The sequence below is a fragment of the Aedes aegypti genome, chromosome 1 (assembly GCF_002204515.2).
Source record: "Aedes aegypti strain LVP_AGWG chromosome 1, AaegL5.0 Primary Assembly, whole genome shotgun sequence".
Lineage (NCBI taxonomy): Eukaryota > Metazoa > Arthropoda > Insecta > Diptera > Culicidae > Aedes > Aedes aegypti.
In genome coordinates, this window is record NC_035107.1 from 254,525,072 (window position 1) to 254,544,467 (window position 19,396).

The 19,396-nt window shown below is 35.7% G+C and overlaps 1 protein-coding gene across 15 annotated transcripts in view; it reads right to left on the reverse strand.

Moving 5' to 3' along the window:
• The window catches only part of LOC5576365 (bone morphogenetic protein 1), a 540,800-nt gene that overhangs the window by 31,051 nt on the left and 490,353 nt on the right, over nt 1-19,396 (reverse strand). For 14 of the 15 annotated variants that reach the window (XR_002498631.1, XR_002498632.1, XM_021837569.1 and 11 more), the window contains 3 exons: nt 18,266-18,292; nt 3,079-3,290; nt 2,800-3,007 (listed from right to left, as the gene is read on the reverse strand). Coding sequence is in view for 13 of the 15 variants with exons in the window: in XM_021837569.1 (XP_021693261.1) it covers nt 2,800-3,007; nt 3,079-3,290; nt 18,266-18,292 (447 nt within the window). In the remaining 2 variants the exon portion in view is untranslated. The remainder of the gene's footprint in view (nt 1-2,799; nt 3,008-3,078; nt 3,291-18,265; nt 18,293-19,396) is intronic. The other variant, XM_021837567.1, reaches the window with a different exon arrangement.

Here is a 19,396-nt window from a genome sequence, read left to right on the forward strand (position 1 = left end):
CCACATGTGAATAACTTTGCCCATTTCAATCAAAATCCCAACGCAAACATGCAAAAGCATTCACTAGGTACCCAATTACTTGTCCAACCCGGATCTAATAAAGTTGTTTTCTATCCACTCCACACTGCTGGCTGTTGTTCTCATCGGGAAACTTTTCCACATCTAGCATTCATTAGTCATTCGGAGGGGATTCATCTCAGCTTTGAGGATGGAAACACGTGGCGTGGCATCGGTGACACGTTGGAATGTTTTCTTCTGTTTTGCAACCTCTGTAACCTTGGTTTTTATTATGACACATTTGGAGGAAATTTCAATAACTTGTCATAACAGATTTCCGTGATATCCGTTTTCAGTTTGCGTTTTTGTTTGTGCTTTTGAAGAATATAATTCAAAAACTGAACTTGAAATAAAGTCCTGTCCAAAGAACTTCTTCAATTACGTAAAAACAAAACTAAAATCTGACAATTTTCCATCCGTTATGCACCTTGATGAAAATGTGGGTGACAACTCAGAAAAAAATTGCAATCTATATGCAATTTTTTCCAAGAAATCTATACTACATTTTCGGAAGAAGACCGCGATCGCAATTATTTTGCGTTTTACCCGGAATTTTTTAGAGATATTGGTGTGAATCAAATTAATGTGCGGGAAATTTCAGACGATTTAATGAATTTGGACGCTTCAAAAGGTCCCGGCCCTGACACGATTCCACCAATATTTATGAAAATTTAACAAAAGAACTTACAGCGCCATTGTTTTGGCTTTTTAATAAATCCCTTGAATCCGGAATCTTCCCAAAAATATGGAAAAGCTCCTTTTTAGTGCCTATCTTTAAATCTGGCCGAAAATCTGACATACGTAATTATCGTGGTATAGCCATTATCTCTTGTATTCCAAAACTTTTCGAGTCAATTGTCAACGAAAAACTATTTCTTCAAATCAAAAATAGAATTACTGACACACAACATGGCTTCTTTAAAGGTCGCTCGACCTCAACAAATTTACTTCAATTTGTTGACTATTCATTGAATGCAATGGATAATGGAAACCACGTAGAAGCTCTTTATACGGACTTTAGCAAGGCATTTGATCGCCTTGACATACCAATGCTACTTTTCAAACTAAAAAAAATTGGAATCGAGCCAAGACTGCTGAAATGGCTTGAATCGTATTTAACTGACCGCCAACAAATAATAAAATTCAAAGGAAACAAATCAAAACCAATTCAAGTCACTTCGGGTGTCCCTCAAGGCTCTCATTTGGGACCTCTTCTTTTTATTATGTATGTAAACGACATTTCCTTCATTTTCAATAAACTCAAAGTGTTAATTTATGCCGATGACATGAAGCTCTACCTGGAAATAAGAAATGAAGAAGACATCAATGTATTCCGCAATGAAATAGAAAAATTCTACATATGGTGCAAAAAAAGCCTATTAGAACTGAATGTAAAAAAATGCAACCTAATATCATTTAGCAGAAAAAGAACAACACCACGAATTTCAATTTCATTAGGAAATCAAAATGTAGAAAAATGTGAAAGAGTAAGGGACTTAGGAGTAATCTTAGACTCTAAGCTTTCTTTCGTAGACCACTACAATACAATAATTCACAGGGCTAATAACATGCTAGGGTTCATAAAACGCTTCTGCTACAACTTTCATGACCCATACACAATTAAAACTCTATATATTGCATATGTAAGATCAATCATGGAATACTGCAGCATTGTATGGTCTCCTTTCTCAATCACACACGAGGAAAGATTAGAATCTGTACAAAAACAATTTCTACTATATGCTCTTCGTAAATTAGGTTGGACATCATTTCCACTTCCACCCTACAAAGCACGCTGCATGCTTATTGACATACAAACTTTGAAAGAGCGACGTGAAATCACAAGAGTTTCATTTGTAAATGATATCGTTTCGCAACGTATTGATTCGACAGAAATCTTATCAAAATTAAATTTCTACGCTCCTTCTAGGCAACTACGAAATCGTAACTTATTCTTGACAAATCATCATCGAACAAATTATGCCAAAAACGGGCCTCTAAATCAAATGATGGCCATTTACAATCAATATTGCGAAACTATTGACTTTACCATGTCTCGGCAAAATCTAAAAACATACTTCAAATCCATAAGAAATCGCAACGCATAAAATAAAACAAAATGAAATTAACATTACTTACACTACACTTTCTTTTTCAATATTTTTTATAAATTTCATAATTTTAGTATTAAGAAATGAAACAAAAATATGTATATGTAAAATGTACTAGTCTACGTCGGTTGACGAAATAAATAAATAAATAAATAAGTTTTATGGTACCTAAGTAACCACTAGTTCGCTAATTTGCATTTGTGGGCTTATAAGTAATATAGGGCACGTCAGCGTTATAATAGCATCATATTAGTTCACAGGGCGAAACAACGCTACACCTATTTACTTAAATTTAAAAAAAAAAAATATTATTTCGGTTTTTATCTTCATCAAGTTTTTAGGTTATTTGAATAAATTTTAACAAAAATTGGAAACCTTGGTAGTCTGGTACTTGCATTGAAGGAAGGTTGAACTTTTTTAATAAGTGTTTTGAACATATGGGTTTTTTGAAAGGGATTAAAGCTAAATGCTGAAAATATTTCTAGCAATATCGAACTAATTATGTCTAGCTGTATCGAATTGTAATAGCAATATGTAAACTGTCCCAAATTCTTCTACATTAATTTACACCAGTAGCATCAAATTAAAAGAAAAAAGTAAAAAAGGATACAACTTCCGCCGATATACTCACTGCGGTCCACCGAAGAACAGGTCGAAGTCACGGAACTCGATTCGCACTCGCTGGTTCGGTTTTCCAATAAACTGATATGTGCACGACATATCTTTTGGATAGGCACCTGGATAAGTTGGTGATATAATAGCACCCGTACGTTTCTGAGCAAAATTAATTACATAGGAACATGGCGACCCAATTACTGGCTGACCAATCTCATATTCAGCTGAAAGCAGAAGATGGGAGGAAAAAGTTAGTCAAGTTCGCCGAAGGACGCTCTCGGTCGCCTTGACTTACATTCATTAATAAAGGCATATCGACCCTCGAATATATCAGGTGTTGTCGAGTTTTTATCCGTATAAAATGACAATGCAATAGCACGATATAATGAAATACGACGACGTGGCGGTATAGGTCCACAGTAGCGTCCACCGAAGGGCGAGTTGATCAGTTCGGCCGGGTCGGATGACTGCACTTCGGCGTACACGTCCATGTACTCATGGACGCAGCTAGAGGGCGGGAGGGAAGAAAGAATCGTACATGGCGGATGCTGGTTATTATTGATGCCATGGAGCATTATTGGGCAAATTGTTGAGAATTTCTTTTGGCACAGTCGATAGTTCGGTCTTGAGTTTGAATAGAACTCATTTATACCTTTTAACCCTTCTACCAGCAGCATCATTTTTTTAACACAAAAATATTTAAATCATCATAACTTTTCTCCTTTTAGAAAAAGATTAAGCTAGGATCTCAACCAAACTATCGAATCTGCCAAATAAATTACTAATTTCATTTCGATGTTACCAGGATTCAAAAGATCACGTCATAGAAAAGGATTTATTTTTGGTTTAGAGGATTTTTTTAGTTCATGCAACATAGACACTAAAAAGAGGCTATCCTAATCTAAATGCGATAAGCGACAAAAATTACTGTAGCTTTATAAAATCGGATGCACACAGTCGAAAAAGAGCATAGAAAAAGGTGATAAGTCTGACCATCCCGATGTCAGATGATGGGATGAAAATTGATGAAATAATGAAATCGTCGTTGCGTTAACAGACGCAAGATATGACTATGATTAATGGTGAAAGTTAGATGGTGTTTCTTTGGTTCTGCTTGTTTGGTCCCTCGCTTCGATTGTTATCTACGGTTCTAACTTTTTGCGATGTAAGATCCATGCAAAGCTAATCCGACGTCTTCAATAGTTATCAGTGTCTGGGAATGTCTGAAAGAAACAAAATCTTAACATCTATATTGGACAAAAAAAGTCGAGTGGAAGTTTTCACCAGATTCGCAGATAGAAACGGTTAAGAAATTTGTTGACGGGAATGTTTTGGCACTGGGAAAGGAAATGGATTAACGATTTATTGCGATTAAGTACGTAAGAGGGCAATAAAAACGTTAGCATGTCAATCTAGAATTCGACTTGCTTCATTGAATAATGCTTTGCTAATTGTGGATTTCTAAGGAAGAGCAGCTACTTGGGGCTAAAATATACTACTGAATGGGTGAAACTAGACTTTTTTTTAGGGAGTGCCTGATATCTCGAAGGTCGTATCATGAATAACCTTTTGAATTATAGATGAAGGTTTCAACTGTAATTATAAGCATAACCTTGTAGAATATTTGTTTGATTTCATGGAAAGATTACTTCGGTTTTTTTGTAACAACTATTCTAGATTTCTGGCTCGATCGAGCTGTTCCTTTCGAGATCGCAACGGAATGTAATTGAGATCCATGCCAAATTATTTCTCACATGCTATTTCTAATGAAATCTTTCAAGGTGTATTTAGAGAAATCCTATCGGGGTTCTTGGTGTAATATGTTATTGTTTGGTATTCCTACACTTTTGCTTAAAACGCTTTTCCTCGTAAACTTCAATGATTTTTTTTTAATATTTTTGGAGGATTCTTGCAAGAACTCCTACTTCACCTCCCAGACAACCAGAATGTACGTTTAACGAAATCACCTTTTGCATTACGCGATGCTTGTATGTGCAAAGTTTCCGTATAAGATGTCGTCAAAAGGACTTATACGTACAAAAATATATGTGCATAATTTATATGATAAAAATTGTTATACTAAGCGAGTGTACCGATTTTATTGCTTTGTATTCTGTAATCTTATGCGACTTATTTCCATAGCTGCTACTGATTGATTCGACTTTGCACTAATGAAATTAAAGACCAGCATTTTATGCGAGGAAACTCAGTAATCAAACTATTTCATACACACGGTGTGATGTAATTTGTACAAGTAAACAACTTTTTACGTGAATGCTTGTACGACTTCTGGTTGTCTTGGCATGATCCCATTGTGGACATTATATACATTTTTTCCGGATAGATTTATATATTTTCGGGAAAATCTGTTGCAAACATGGTGCTCCCCAGATCGTTATTACTAGAAAAAATCTCCATCAAATCTGTGCTCACCAGTCGTTTTCTATAGAAAAGTTTCTATAGAATTTCTCTACATGCGTTTCGTTTTTGTTTGTCTTCACTGCTACAATAAAACTTTTTGTTGGTATTGTTGGTTCTTTTATGTGCATCCAACAGGACTTACTTTTACAAGTTTTTTTTTCGAAGAGTGTATAGAGGCCTGCGACGAACAACTTTCGCTCGCACCTACGCTGTCTATAAAAGCTTTTCTCGGTTTGCGCGTGTAGTGTAGTAATGTACGGGCGATAAAACCAAGACAAAAACGAAACGCATGTAGTAAGTGTAAAAGTTGCATTAATTAACATACATACAAAGGTATCGACCGTGATAATTATATTTAATTTGTTTACCGGCATATCGGTAGGTTTTTGCTCAAAGTAGTAGGGAGCAAGGAGAAGAAAGCAATGAAAACTAGATAGATAGGTACCGTAAGGGATGTTGAAGTGGACATACCATATGAAACAGTATTACTTGAATAGTAGTTTACGGAACAAGTTGCAGAATGATGATTTTTACAGCACGAGTCGTAAATTTATCCTACGAGGCTTGCCGAGTAGGATAATTGCGACGAGTGCTGTAAAAATCGAGTTCTGCAACGAGTTACGTACAACATTTTTTGCAATTTCGTAGAAAACCACTTGAGGGTATCAGCAATTATATAGGAATGCATACACTAACATTTTTTGATTCATTACGCAACTCAAGACAGTTTCGTAATGAGAAAGCGTTGCGTAATGAATCATTACAGCACTGGTTTCAGTTAGGTAATGACTATTCCCGCACTGCATACTTCAGTGCAGGAAAGTAGGCCGTTTCATAACAGATTGGCGTGATGAGAAACAGCCTTTTACGATGAGAAATTGCAAAAAAGAATTTCCTTGTGGCTAACGTCCCCTATGGGAACGGCTTGGCGTGTTGCTCGAATGACACTACCAGACAGCCAAAAGGAAGGAGCTTTCAAGTGCCCTTATACTGATTGGCGATCAAGTAGGTTCTATCGAACGGTGACAGACCGATATGCCGGTAAACAAATTAAATATTAAATAAATTAAATATTAAATAAACTTATGAATATTGAACACAATTACAACAAATTTATTTTACAGCACATAATTATAGAAATCCCAGAAGAAGGTGAAATATACACCGAATCGTAGGAAAGTAGATGAAAAAGGCGTTTTTTTTATTTCTTATGTTTATTTGAAAGGCACTATGTGCTCATGGCCGCCACTGTGGCGGAATCGTAGTTTATCATTATCTGTAGCTGAAAAGCAAACAAACTTACTTTGTCAATCTTACGTGTTTCGTAGACGAAATTCTACACGTTCCGGTCTAAACCAGTTCGATTTTTAATTTTTAGAACGTTTATTTTCAGGATTTACAAAACGGCGTAAGTAAGATTTTCAACTTTCGCATCCATACTTTTCGTAAGGATTTTCCAATTGATGCTACCGTTCTTTCATTAAATTTTCGTTCACACATATAACAGTGAAATTATATTGATTTTGATAATACTGTTCAATTTGACTCGATCAAAGAGATCGATTCAGCAAAGAAAGCTGGATAGCTGCACACAAATGCAAGCTAAAGGTTCTAAAGCAATCATTGAGGCAAAGTGAAGTTGAAAAATGTTAAATGTGAGAGCTCAAGTTCACTAAGTTATTTATATTGTTATGCTATATAAGTCTTGAATAATAATAATAATAATAATAATTCAAAATTGGCCTCGTAATGTCTTCTTATATTGTGAAAAACAGCAAAATGCAGTTTGCAGTTTATAGTTAACAATATGTGAACGTTTTAACAGGTTTATTTTATACGGTTAGAATGCCTCTTTCATCTATTTAAAATTAGTGTTTACGAATTTCAAGCTTCAAAAAGGGTGAAACTATACAGTGACGAAATTCTAAATCAATCTTTTGATTCAAAACTCGCCCAACGGTTACAAATATCTAAACAAATTAACTTGAAACCTAGTTTCGATTGTAATTTTTTTGGTTAATTGCCGTAAACAGAAAACCGTTAAAAATCAATGTTTACCTCTGAGTTCGAACCTTCAAACGGTGTAACTTCAAGAGAGGGCCTATATATGTTTTGTAATTTTGTCTAGACATGCAGCTTAACCATAGAAAACGGCTGTTGACCACATATTTAATGGACTTTTTTTCTGAAAATAACGGTCTGGGGAGCACCGTAGCTGATATATTTTCTTTGTGGTGTTCGCCAGAAACTTTTTTTAGTATTCTAGTTTTTATCTATAAAAGAACTCATTTATTCTGAAACTTCTCTAGAAATTCCGGAAAAATAAATTCATCCTACAATTACAGCCAAAATTTATCGAACGATTAATACAAAAACTATAGATACCACGAAGAATACCTCCAAGAATTCTTCCAGGAATTCTTTCAGAATTTCTGAGAACTTCTTCTTAATATTGTTAAAATATACTTTAGCGAATTTATGAAGAAAGGTCTAAAGGATTGGAGAAATTCTTAGAACAATTATAAAAGATTTTTTTGTAGAAACTATTGTAGAAATTTCCGAGTAATTCTTGATCAAAAGCATTGATGGATGAAATTCTGTAGAAAATTGGGAGAATTTCTAAGCAAATTTTTAGGAGAAATCCTTGTAGGAAACGATGTACAAATTTTCAAGTGATATTTGGAAAATGCATCGTTGGATTAAATTGTAATCCAATAATCCCTACAGAAATTAAAGTTGAGGATTAATACAGAAATTAAAGTTGAAATTTTAGAGGAGTTTCTTGAGAAACCCTCCAAAGGATTCCTACTGCAAACTCCAAGGGAAATCTTGTGATATCCTACACGGATTTCTTATTTCCTGACAGATAAATATCTGGAATTGGCAGATATTTCATGTCGAATGATTTTGAAGAAATCGCTACGGGAAATCAGGCAGAATTCGTAAAAAAGTAATTAAGGATTACTTATCAGAAAAAAAATCCTCGATGATTCTTGAGAATTTTTTTTAAAGAAATCACAGTCGACCGTGCAGTGACTTCTTGTAGAATTCAAGAAAAGTATGAGGAGAAGATTCCTTACCTCCTTTTTATAATATTATTGTGGGTATTTAGAGATATTTTCGATAATTTTTTGTAGAAGGTAGGGTGATGTGCTAGTATCCATCGTATTAAGAATTATTGATCAGTGAGAAATAATCATAAAATTTTCCCAGTTTTGCAGTGAATGCTGCTGATACAAACCGATGCCAAACAATTTTTTCTCAAAACGACTTTCGCATTGTACAATAAAGTTTGGTAAATTTTGATCGTTTATTGGAAATAAGGCAATGAAATTATTACTTGCCGTTTCCTCTATTCGTCGTATTGTTTTAATTTCTCGCAATCAATTTTCAGATTCGTCTCACTACTAACTGCTCACTGTGATATAGTGAGTGGTCAAAATACAACATACCAACGCTATAATAAAATGAAGATTGAAAATGATATATTGAAGAAAAATATCTGGAACAATTCATTGAAGTAATCTTATAGTTATTTCCACTCTTGGAAGTTTCATGAAAAAAAAAACGAATAATTCATGGGAAAAGTTCATGATTGTAGCAGTAGATTTTGTACAGGCTACTGAAAAAGCTTTGTAGTATTTTTTTGTGTAATTTCAGAAGGCAAATGAGCAGTGCTGTAAACATTCGACACTTTTCGCGACGTTCGTTTTGTTGCCATGGTCAGCAGTCATTTAATGTTTCTGCATTCATTCGCTACCGTCCAGGCAATGGACATGCCCTATATCAACTGCAGCGATTTGCAGTAGACAGGATGTCCCGGGCCCGATCTATCTGACAAACCAATCGAGCCCTCTGTCACCATAGAAGATGGTGTCTCCATCATGTCGATAGCCTGCTACCGTCACCTCTTACACACACAGCATGACCGGTAGAACGAACAACGTGGACCACAAAAAAACTGTCAATTGAATGTCGTATGACACGATGACATTAGCATAAATCCAAAGTTTTGCATAGAATTCAGACATGTCGGATCATAAACAACATGAATAGCTTGATCTTGCTTGCCATGTCGAAATTGGCACACATACAGTAAAAGCAGCGTCTATTACGAAAACTAACAGGAACAAACAAAACTGTAACGCTTCCTATCGAAGCTTTCGTGATCAAAGGCATTTAATTGACATTTTTTCTTTCCGACATTCGTTTGATCGCTCGTGCTGTGAATGTTTAAGGGAAGCACTGCCGAATATCAGCGAAAACGTGTTGACAACCGTGATTGCTTACAACACTGCAAATGGCATAAAATGTTGTAATATATTATTTTTTGTAAATTTATGAAAAATCCCCAGCGAAATTCACAAGAAGAATTTCAGGACAAACACTCTCTAAGGAAATCTTGAAATAAAAAGTATGTAGATAATTGAAAACATATGTTTGGAACTTCATAGAAAATTTCAAAACACTTGGAAGGATTCCTTAAGAAACACCTTTAAATGCGCGTAAAATAGCACCTGCTGGAATGCTTGATAAAAGTTAAATCTGATGGTGAATTCGGCGAAATATTTCTTCGAAGAAAACAAATTTTCTTCCCTTAATCATTGTCAAGAAAATATTCTATTTTACGAAGAAAATATACTCCGACATTTGCCTACTGGTGAAATCACTAAGGATAATGCTACATGTATTACTGGAAGAATTTCATCAGTGCGCATCGCACCTTCGTGCTGTGCGTACACGAATTCTCTCTGCTCTTGGAAGTTTTCTTAAAAACTACCTAAAGCAATAAATCAGTACTTTTCAGTGCTACAAAAACAGTACTTTTCAGTGCTAAAATTAAAAACGGTACTTTTCAGTGATACTAAAACAGTACTTTTCAGTACTACTTTTTCTACTATTGATCCCTTTACGATCCTTGTTTGGACCCGTGCCTTCGATTTTTCGTTGGACCCGTTGGCGAAAGCTAGCGGTGATAATCCTTCTTGGACACCGTCTTGGGAAAAAACCTCTCGAAGGTCACGTCTTCTTTCGTTTATTAGCTAAACATGGTATCAACAACTAACAAAAGGAAGGGTGAATCTCTGAATTCACTACTTCCTTCCAAAAAAGTGGGTTTTAAAACTGTCACTACACGTGGCAAGAATGGAAGAAAGGACGCTTCCCCGGAATGCGAACTTTCTTCCAAGGGTGAAATGAATAATTGTATCGAAATGAGCAATCAGTTCGATACTCTAGACAAATTTTCCGAACACCAAATCGAAGCAGCCTCTAGCCCAGACTCTTTGATTCAAGTGAGGAAGCAAAGAGTGCCGCCTATCGTGGTCAGTTGTTCCGAATTTGGGGGATTTAGGCAGGAGATCTTGAACTCCATTAGGGGAATCAAGGTTTCCTTCCAAATCGCAAAGAAAGGAGACTGTCGCGTTTTGCCGGAAACTCTTAAAGATCGTGAACTTCTTCTCAGACATCTTGAAGAGAAGAAGCACAATTTTTTTACTTATGACGACAAAACTGAACGTTTGTTCAAAGTTGTCTTGAAAGGTCTCTCAAGTGACTATAAGTCACCTGAAGTGATCAAAAATGGAATAAATGATTTACTTGGATTTTCTCCAGTCCAAGTAATCATTATGAAAAAGAGAACCCAATCTGGCATTGTTCGGAAAGGGCTTTCTCAAGAATTTTGTCTAGTTCACTTTAACAAAAAAGAACTAAATAATATTAAAGCTTTAGAAAAAGCCAAACTTATGTTCGATGTCCGTGTGACATGGGAACATTTCCAGAAACCTGGAGGAAATTACCAGAACCCCACTCAGTGCCGTCGGTGCCAAAAGTGGGGTCATGGTACAAAAAATTGTCGCATGGATGCTAAATGCATGATTTGCGGAGGTTCTTCTCACGCTAAGGACGTCTGTCCTGTGAAAGAAGATACCAGAAAGTTTGAATGCGCCAATTGCAAGGGCCCTCATAAAGCTAACTTTTGGGAATGCCCTTCACGCAAAAGGGTCATTGAGACTCGTGCCAGGCAGATGAAAGATAATATCCTTTACGATAACGGTCGTTTCCGGCATTTGCCTGGTAGAGTATTGAACAATGCTCATTTTTCAGTTAACGATCGCTTGATCATGAATCATACCCATCAGGAAAATCATAATCATGCTCATTCACAAACTAATTTTAATCCGTCGGGTAGCCGTTCGAATCTTTCAATTTCGAATGTATCTACCCACGGTAAATCCTTTGCCGATGTCGTAGCAGGAAATTCGAACTCCTCCCCTGTTCGATCCATGGGTACCTATTCTACTTGTTTCAAATCAAATGGAAAAAACCCTACCGCCACAGGTAACTCCGCTTCTTCGTCTACCGGAAATTCTAATGGGAAATCACATGACATGTCTGCCTCTGATTTTAATTTTCTAACTGAACAATTGAATCTAATGATTGATGCAATGTTCAAAGCCACCACTATGACTGAAGCAGTCCAAGTAGGTGTAAAATTTACAAATCATATTGTTATTGGATTACGTTTTTCTAATGGATCCAAATAATAATTTAAATATTTTAAATTGGAATGCTCGTTCTCTGAATGGTAAAGAGGACGAGCTGTTTAATTTTCTTACGGTTAATAACGTGCATATAGCAGTTATTACCGAAACGTATTTAAAACCTGGATCTAAACTCAAAAGAGATCCTAACTTTTTTGTTTATCGTAATGATCGACTTGATGGAGCATGTGGGGGAGTTGCAATCATCATTCATAGGCGTATAAAACACCAACTGTTTTCATCATTTGAAACTAAAGTTTTTGAAACTTTTGGTGTTTCTGTTGAAACACAGTTTGGTAAATATACTTTCATAGCTGCCTATTTGCCTTTTCAATGCTCTAGACAGCAAGTTAATTTGCTCAAAACTGACTTGCGAAAATTGACTCGCAATAAGTCAAATTTTTTTGTCATTGGTGACTTTAATGCCAAACATCGGTCATGGAATAATTCTCAGAGTAATTCCAACGGCAGAATTTTATTTGATGAGTGCTCTTCAGGATATTTCTCAATTCAATACCCTGATAGCCCTACATGTTTTTCCTCTTCTAGAAATCCATCTACGATTGACTTGGTCTTAACCGACGCTAGTCATTAGTTACTCATGCTGATTTTGATTCTGATCATGTCCCTGTTACGTTTCAAATATCCCAAGAAGCGATTCTAAATCCTATCAGCTCCACTTTCAATTATTTACGAGCCGACTGGAATATATATGGAACGTATGTTGACTCCAATCTTGATGTTAACATTTCTTTAGAAACTAAACTTGATATTGACAATGCTCTTGAAACTTTAACAAATTCCATTGTTGAAGCCAGAAGCATTGCAATTCCAAAATGTGAAGTAAAATTTGAATCCGTGATTATAGACGATGATCTTAAACTCTTGATCCGTCTTAAAAACGTGAGGAGAAGGCAATTTCAACGCACTCGCAATCCTGCTATGAAAATTATATGTCAGGGTTTGCAGAAAGATATCAAGAAACGTTTTGCAGATTTAAGAAACAAAAATTTTGAAAATAAAATTTCTCAATTGGACCCTGGCTCTAAGCCCTTTTGGAAATTATCTAAACCTATCTAAAACCTCAGAAGCCTATACCGGCATTGAAAGAGGAAAACAAATTATTACTAACTAATTGCGAAAAAGCTCAAAAACTTGCTATGCAGTTTGAAAGTGCGCACAATTTTAATTTAGGACTTACTAGTCCAATTGAAAATGAAGTTACTCAGGAGTTCGAAAACATTCTCAATCAAGAGAACGTTTTCGAAAATGCCTGGGAGACTGATTTGGAAGAAGTGAGAACTATTATCAAAAAATTCAAAAATATGAAAGCTCCTGGCGATGATGGAATTTTCTACATCCTCATCAAGAAACTTCCAGAAAGTAGCTTATCATTTCTTGATATATTTAACAAATGTTTTCAATTAGCATATTTTCCTGACAAATGGAAAAATGCTAAGGTTGTCCCAATTTTAAAACCAGACAAAAATCCTGCAGAAGCTTCTAGCTATCGTCCAATCAGTTTGCTTTCCTCCATCAGTAAACTTTTTGAAAAGGTTATTTTGAACAGAATGATGGCCCACATCAACGAAAATTCAATTTTTGCCAATGAACAGTTCGGATTCCGCCATGGACATTCGACCACTCATCAACTTTTACGTGTAACAAATTTGATCCGTTCCAACAAATCTGAAGGCTATTCTACTGGTCTTGCTCTTCTAGACATAGAAAAAGCATTCGACAGTGTTTGGCATGAAGGTTTGATCGTAAAATTAAAAAACTTTAATTTTCCAACATACTTTGTTAGAATAATTCAAAGTTATCTGTCAAATCGTACACTTCAGGTTAATTATCAGAACTCCAGATCTGAAAGACTTCCTGTAAGAGCTGGTGTTCCTCAAGGCAGCATTTTGGGACCAATATTATACAATATTTTCACATCTGACTTACCTGAGTTACCTCAGGGATGTCAAAAATCTTTGTTTGCGGATGACACAGGCCTCTCCGCCAAAGGTCGAAGCCTGCGTGTCATCTGTAGTCGATTGCAAAAAAGTTTGGATAATTTTTCTTCATACTTGCAAAAATGGAAGATTTCTCCTAATGCTTCCAAAACTCAACTAATAATATTCCCACATAAATCAAAAGCTCTTTATTTGAAACCTTCAAGTAGACATGTTGTCACGATGAGAGGGATTCCAGTAAATTGGTCAGATTAAGTTAAGTATCTAGGGCTCATGCTTGATAAGAATTTAACTTTCAAAAATCACATTGAGGGCATTCAAGCCAAATGTAATAAATATGTAAAATGTCTTTATCCCCTTATTAATAGAAAATCAAAACTTTGTCTTAAGAACAAGCTTTTGATATTCAAACAAATTTTCAGGCCAGCCATGTTGTATGCTGTACCAATATGGACTAGCTGTTGTAATACCAGGAAGAAAGCTCTGCAGAGAATTCAAAATAAAATTTTGAAAATGATTCTGAGGCTTCCTCCCTGGTATAGTACCAATGAGTTACATAGAATATCCAATGTTGAAACATTGGAACAAATGTCAAATAAAATAATAAATAATTTCAGGCAAAAATCGTTACAATCTTCTATTGCCACGATTAATGCGTTATATGTTTAGGTTAAGTTAGGTGAAGTATATTTAAAGCGTTTTTTTTTCTCTTATAAGCAGGTGAAATCAACTCACCTGTAAAAAATCTGAGCTGCTACGGCAAATGAAATGTTATATGTTGTGAACAAAATGTTAATAAAATCTTAAATTTGTTTTACCAAATTAGGATGATAGTGTTGTCTAATAACACAGAACACCTAGATATAAGAAATGAATGTAATGTTTGGAATGATACTAATAAAGAAATTAAAAAAAAAAACTGGAAGAATTTCCTGCAGTAATAGCTGGAGTAAAACCTGGATGAATCCAGAATGGAAAAATGAAGGACGTATCGTTGATTTCTTAAAAACTTCATGTAGAGATAGCAGAAATAAATCATTATAGATTAATTTCAATGGATATTCTTGAGATAACTGAAATAATTCCTAAAAGACTGCTGGAGTTATTTGTTAATGTTTTTTGATAAAACTTATGATTGAAGAAATCACAGGGCATCATTAAGTAAAAAACCTGGACTGCTACCATTTGAAGTGTAGTGGAATTTCCGGAATGAATTCGTGGAACAACCTGAATTAAAATAGAGAAAATTCTGAGATATATAGGAAAAATACCCTTTGGGACAGTCCTGCATGAATTTATCGAAGAATTTCCCGATTTTTTTTGTTAGATTATCTATTGTTTAACCAACACGATCCTTGATAGACATTCTCAGAATGCCGGCTGCAGGGGCAAGTTCCTTGTCTGTTTTGTTATTTGCCTCATCGGTAGAAATTAAGCCTGCTTTATCATTTCCTCATATGCGATACGTAAGGGATAAGAAAGATGGAAAGATATTCCTTTGGAAAAGGATTGTAGCCTCATATCATGATAGATTCAAGAAGCACTCTAAAAAGTTACTTTCAAGCACATGTGCGTATAGAGAGTCTATAGATCTTTACCACATAAAAAAAAACAATAACATTTTTTGAAAATTCAAGTTTCTGAAGTCAGTTTCACGTGAAAATGGTTTATCAAGAGTCGCAGTTACACAAAAACTGGACAATCACAGTACAGGTGCAGTGTTTACCAAATGAGTAAAACTGAAGCATCTCTAGCTAACGAGAACAAACACTAGCATCAGCTCCATCTTCAAGAAGAGAGCAATCAGTTAAACATTTGGTACTGTTTCATATACTGCCTAATCATGAAATTGCTTATAGCAAGGACAATTTTGTCCATATGAGGGTTTGATTTATTGTTTCCAATAGTGGAAATAATAAATCCAACCCTGAACTACATGTAGACCACATTGTATCAGATTCAATAAGGTGTTAATGTCATACCAACTTTCGAAGCTACAGAGTCATTGGCAAATCCCTTTATAGGATATTTTCTTTAATTGAGTTGACTCAATTGGTGATCTAGCGCAGAGCTAAAATGTGTAGATGGTGCTCTTCTAGAATAGAGATTAGTGCACCTAAATCAAAATTTGTATTGATAACTTTGGAAGAAAAATATCAAAAAACGTAAATTTTAATTTTAATTTGAAAAACTATTGCGACCTAACCTCACTTTTGATCGCTAATATCGTATCTACTACGAAAATACACAAAGCAGAGACTCCTTCTTGTAGGCATCCGAAACAGCGAATAGCTGCTTGAGGCAATGAGAACAAAACTATGGAAATTAACTTATCTTGATTAGAAAGCCACTTCTATCGTAAGAAGCACTGAGGACATAATTTTAGAAAGTACAATACTAAAGCTTCAAATAAAATACGGGATTTTATTCCAATGAAAACGGTCCATTGTCACTCTAGGAGGCAGCGAAGCATTCTCATCAGCGGGCAAAAGTTTTTCGAGAAACCCCTTATTTTCGGTACAGAAAGCATAGAAAAAAAGGTGAGCTGCACAATTTAATTTTTGCCTCCAGCAAGAATGACGTCTAAAAAAAATAACGTGAGAGAAAGGATGTTTGCGAGGTTCATTTTTGTTCCTGTCGTGGCAGCATAATTTCCGGTTCTGGATGGTGATTTTTACTAAGTATCATGCATATACACCTAAAGCTAGTATAGTTTGTACTCATGCAATTCATGCGCGAACGCTCATCTACAGTCTACGGCAGAGGTGAAGCGGATGACCATGTGTTTGTGGGTAGATGTGTAGAGTGCGGTGCAGTGAGCTTTTTTAATTCGATGCACTTTTTGGTGCCAGTGGTTATGCGAGTTTATGAGCATTAGGGCGAGATTTAAATGAATGCGAAAGAAGCTATGTCAAAACTTGATATTACATCGAGAGGACTGAAAGCTTAACTGTTTGTCAAACCATTTCAGTGGTCGAAATTCTTTTAGTTGTGCTCAACCTTTTTTCGACAATAGATCAGTAAAATACAAGGGAATTATTCTACCGGAATATTTCTTAATCGCGGTTATGCTTAACCTTTGGTATGCTCTAGTTTTATTCTCGAAATCGAGTCAATTTTTTCCTACAAACCACAAATATGTTCAATTTTTAAAAAACAAATTTTTTTTATTTTTTTGTGTAAAATAAAATTATTTTTTGCAATTCCGTTGTATATCATCCTACTTTTCATCTACAGGATAAACGGTATAATGGCCTACTTTTCCTGTCAAAAAAATCAGTACTGAAAAGTGCTACTTATCAGCACTCATTTTGGTGCTGAAAAGTAGCACTTTTCAGTACTGTTTCAAATGTCTGAGTCTCTTCAAACGGTATCCATCTAATAGACACTAGATAATCTCAATAACTTGCCAATCAACTACTAATTCTACACCGTTGGGAGGTCCGGATCCAACTCATGGGATTGTTATTTTAAACCGGAACGTTCAGCGGGCGTAGATGAGCCTGTAGTAAAGTCAGCTTTCCTACTTACAAGTTAACCCAATGTTTCACGCTACAGTTTGCGTAGGCAGTTTGCACGAATAGTTGCTTGATTTGAAATAATTGAAAATTCTCGTGGAATTTTACCTGCTCTGTCCTTCAATGTAGAATATGTTGTTAATGATTGGAATGTGAAATTTTTGTGACAGACTCCTACTGTATGTATATCACAGCCTACCTGATTGAAAAGTACGGTGCCTGTACCTACTGTGTATGGATGACCACGTGGGTTTTCTTGTGATATGTTTGTGATCCTAGAAACAATCCGATTGAAATGGCATTGCAAAAATTGTTGTATTCAACTCGTTGCAAAACTCGATTTTTTCAGTACTCGTCATATTTATCCAACTCGGCGAGCCTCGTTGGATAAATGTACGACTCGTGCTGAAAAAATCTTCATTTTTCAACTTGTTGTATAAATAACTATATTCGCAGCCCCTTTCGGAAAGTGAGATACTAGGTAAAATTGTTCGAAAAAAAAAACATTTCGTTTTGTTTGTCGTATGTTTGCTTATTGGATGGAGGTTGTATAAGTGATATAAAATTTACGAACTCAATGTCAAGTAGAAAATCAAATGTTTAAAATTGTGATTATTTCAAACAATTTTAAATTATATCTCTCTTTCCGGAAGAGCCTCACAAAATAAATTGTGGTAACAGTTTTGTTTGACAATAGAACAAAACTAGAATATGCCAATGTTGCATGAACATTATATGCAATTTTTTTTCGTGAAAATCGATATGTTCTGCTACTTATCCGAACGGCGTTGTATGCTGATAGATAGCTTCAAAAATAGTAAGCACTTCAAGAAGATGATTCCCTTCTTACAAAGAACTCTCAGTCCTCTCGATGTGATCTTCCCTTTCGTCGTCGGTAGAGTGAAAATGCTGGCAAGATAGAAAAAAATGTCGTTCGTTCATTCGATATAGTCCTTTTGATTTCTATTTTTCATTCGTCTATTTTTCCTCCTTCGAATTCCGAAAGGGGCGAGATGCTTGCAAATGGGTGTGGTACTTACGCTGGAAGCTCACCAACTGCCGATCCGCTGTGGCGCGAATTGTCGGTGGCGAATATGGTCGGTAGGGATGACACGGCGTATGTGGGTGGTGATGCGAACGCGATATGTTTTTTGTCGATGATAAAAAAGGACGAGCAGGAAGAAACAAAGTTTTTCGTGGTTAGCGCTCGGAGCTATGATTTTGTTTGTTTTTTGATTTCTGTTTCGAAGAGTATGAAATTTTGATTTGCTGACGGTGGTTTTTTTTGTTGTGTTTCGTTCGCCCATCTAGCTAGATTGTTATTATATTGACTGAAAGTTCGTTTGGGGATCCACATTGTTTGGAGGTCGGAGTATTTCAAAGGAAATATGTAAGGCCAATTACCGTCGAAAGCGCTTGATTCGAGGTTTGGTTACAGTTGCTCTGAGCGGAGTTGGGTGCAATGCTTGGTGTTCGTTTGTGGGTTTCACTTTACGTTAGCTCGTTCTCTCGTTTTTTATGATTTATTCAGATTGTGGTCGTTTCATGAGTTTTTGGGTGGAATGTGGTATGAATGTTTATTATTTTTAGTTTGAATTTATTGTGGGAAAAGTTTAGCATAAGTGTTTTTTTATCTGATTTTAAAATTCCATTGAGTGGTAACAGCTTGTAACAAAAATGTTGTTTCCGAAATTTTGGCAAAATTTCGGTGATATCGTTGTGTAGATTTGAAGATAAAATTGCTGATGAGTGAATCCTTCATTTATTTGAATTCAAGTTTGAAGTCTAATCATTGTTTGCGGTTATCCAAACACATAATGGTTCTTCGTATGTACAGGTGTAACCAGAGATCTTTCAGAGGTTTATGAATAAGATTTATACACAAACAGACTCAAACAAACATATCCATTGTTTTAAGTTTTGAGTCTAACGGCTGACTAGGGTTATCTAAGAACTCCGTTAAGTACTGGACTTCAGATCAACAACCATGGGCGACTACTTACGACGGGCGAGGATAGCCGCTTAGAAGGGGGGGGGGGGGGGGGGTTTGTGCACTAAAATGGAGAATTTCCAAAAAAAAATGCCGATCGCGTTCCAGAAAAGCGGTAAGGTGCCACGATCGCCGGTGCATACCACGAAGAATCTACCGACGTATAGAAGTAGCTCTAAGT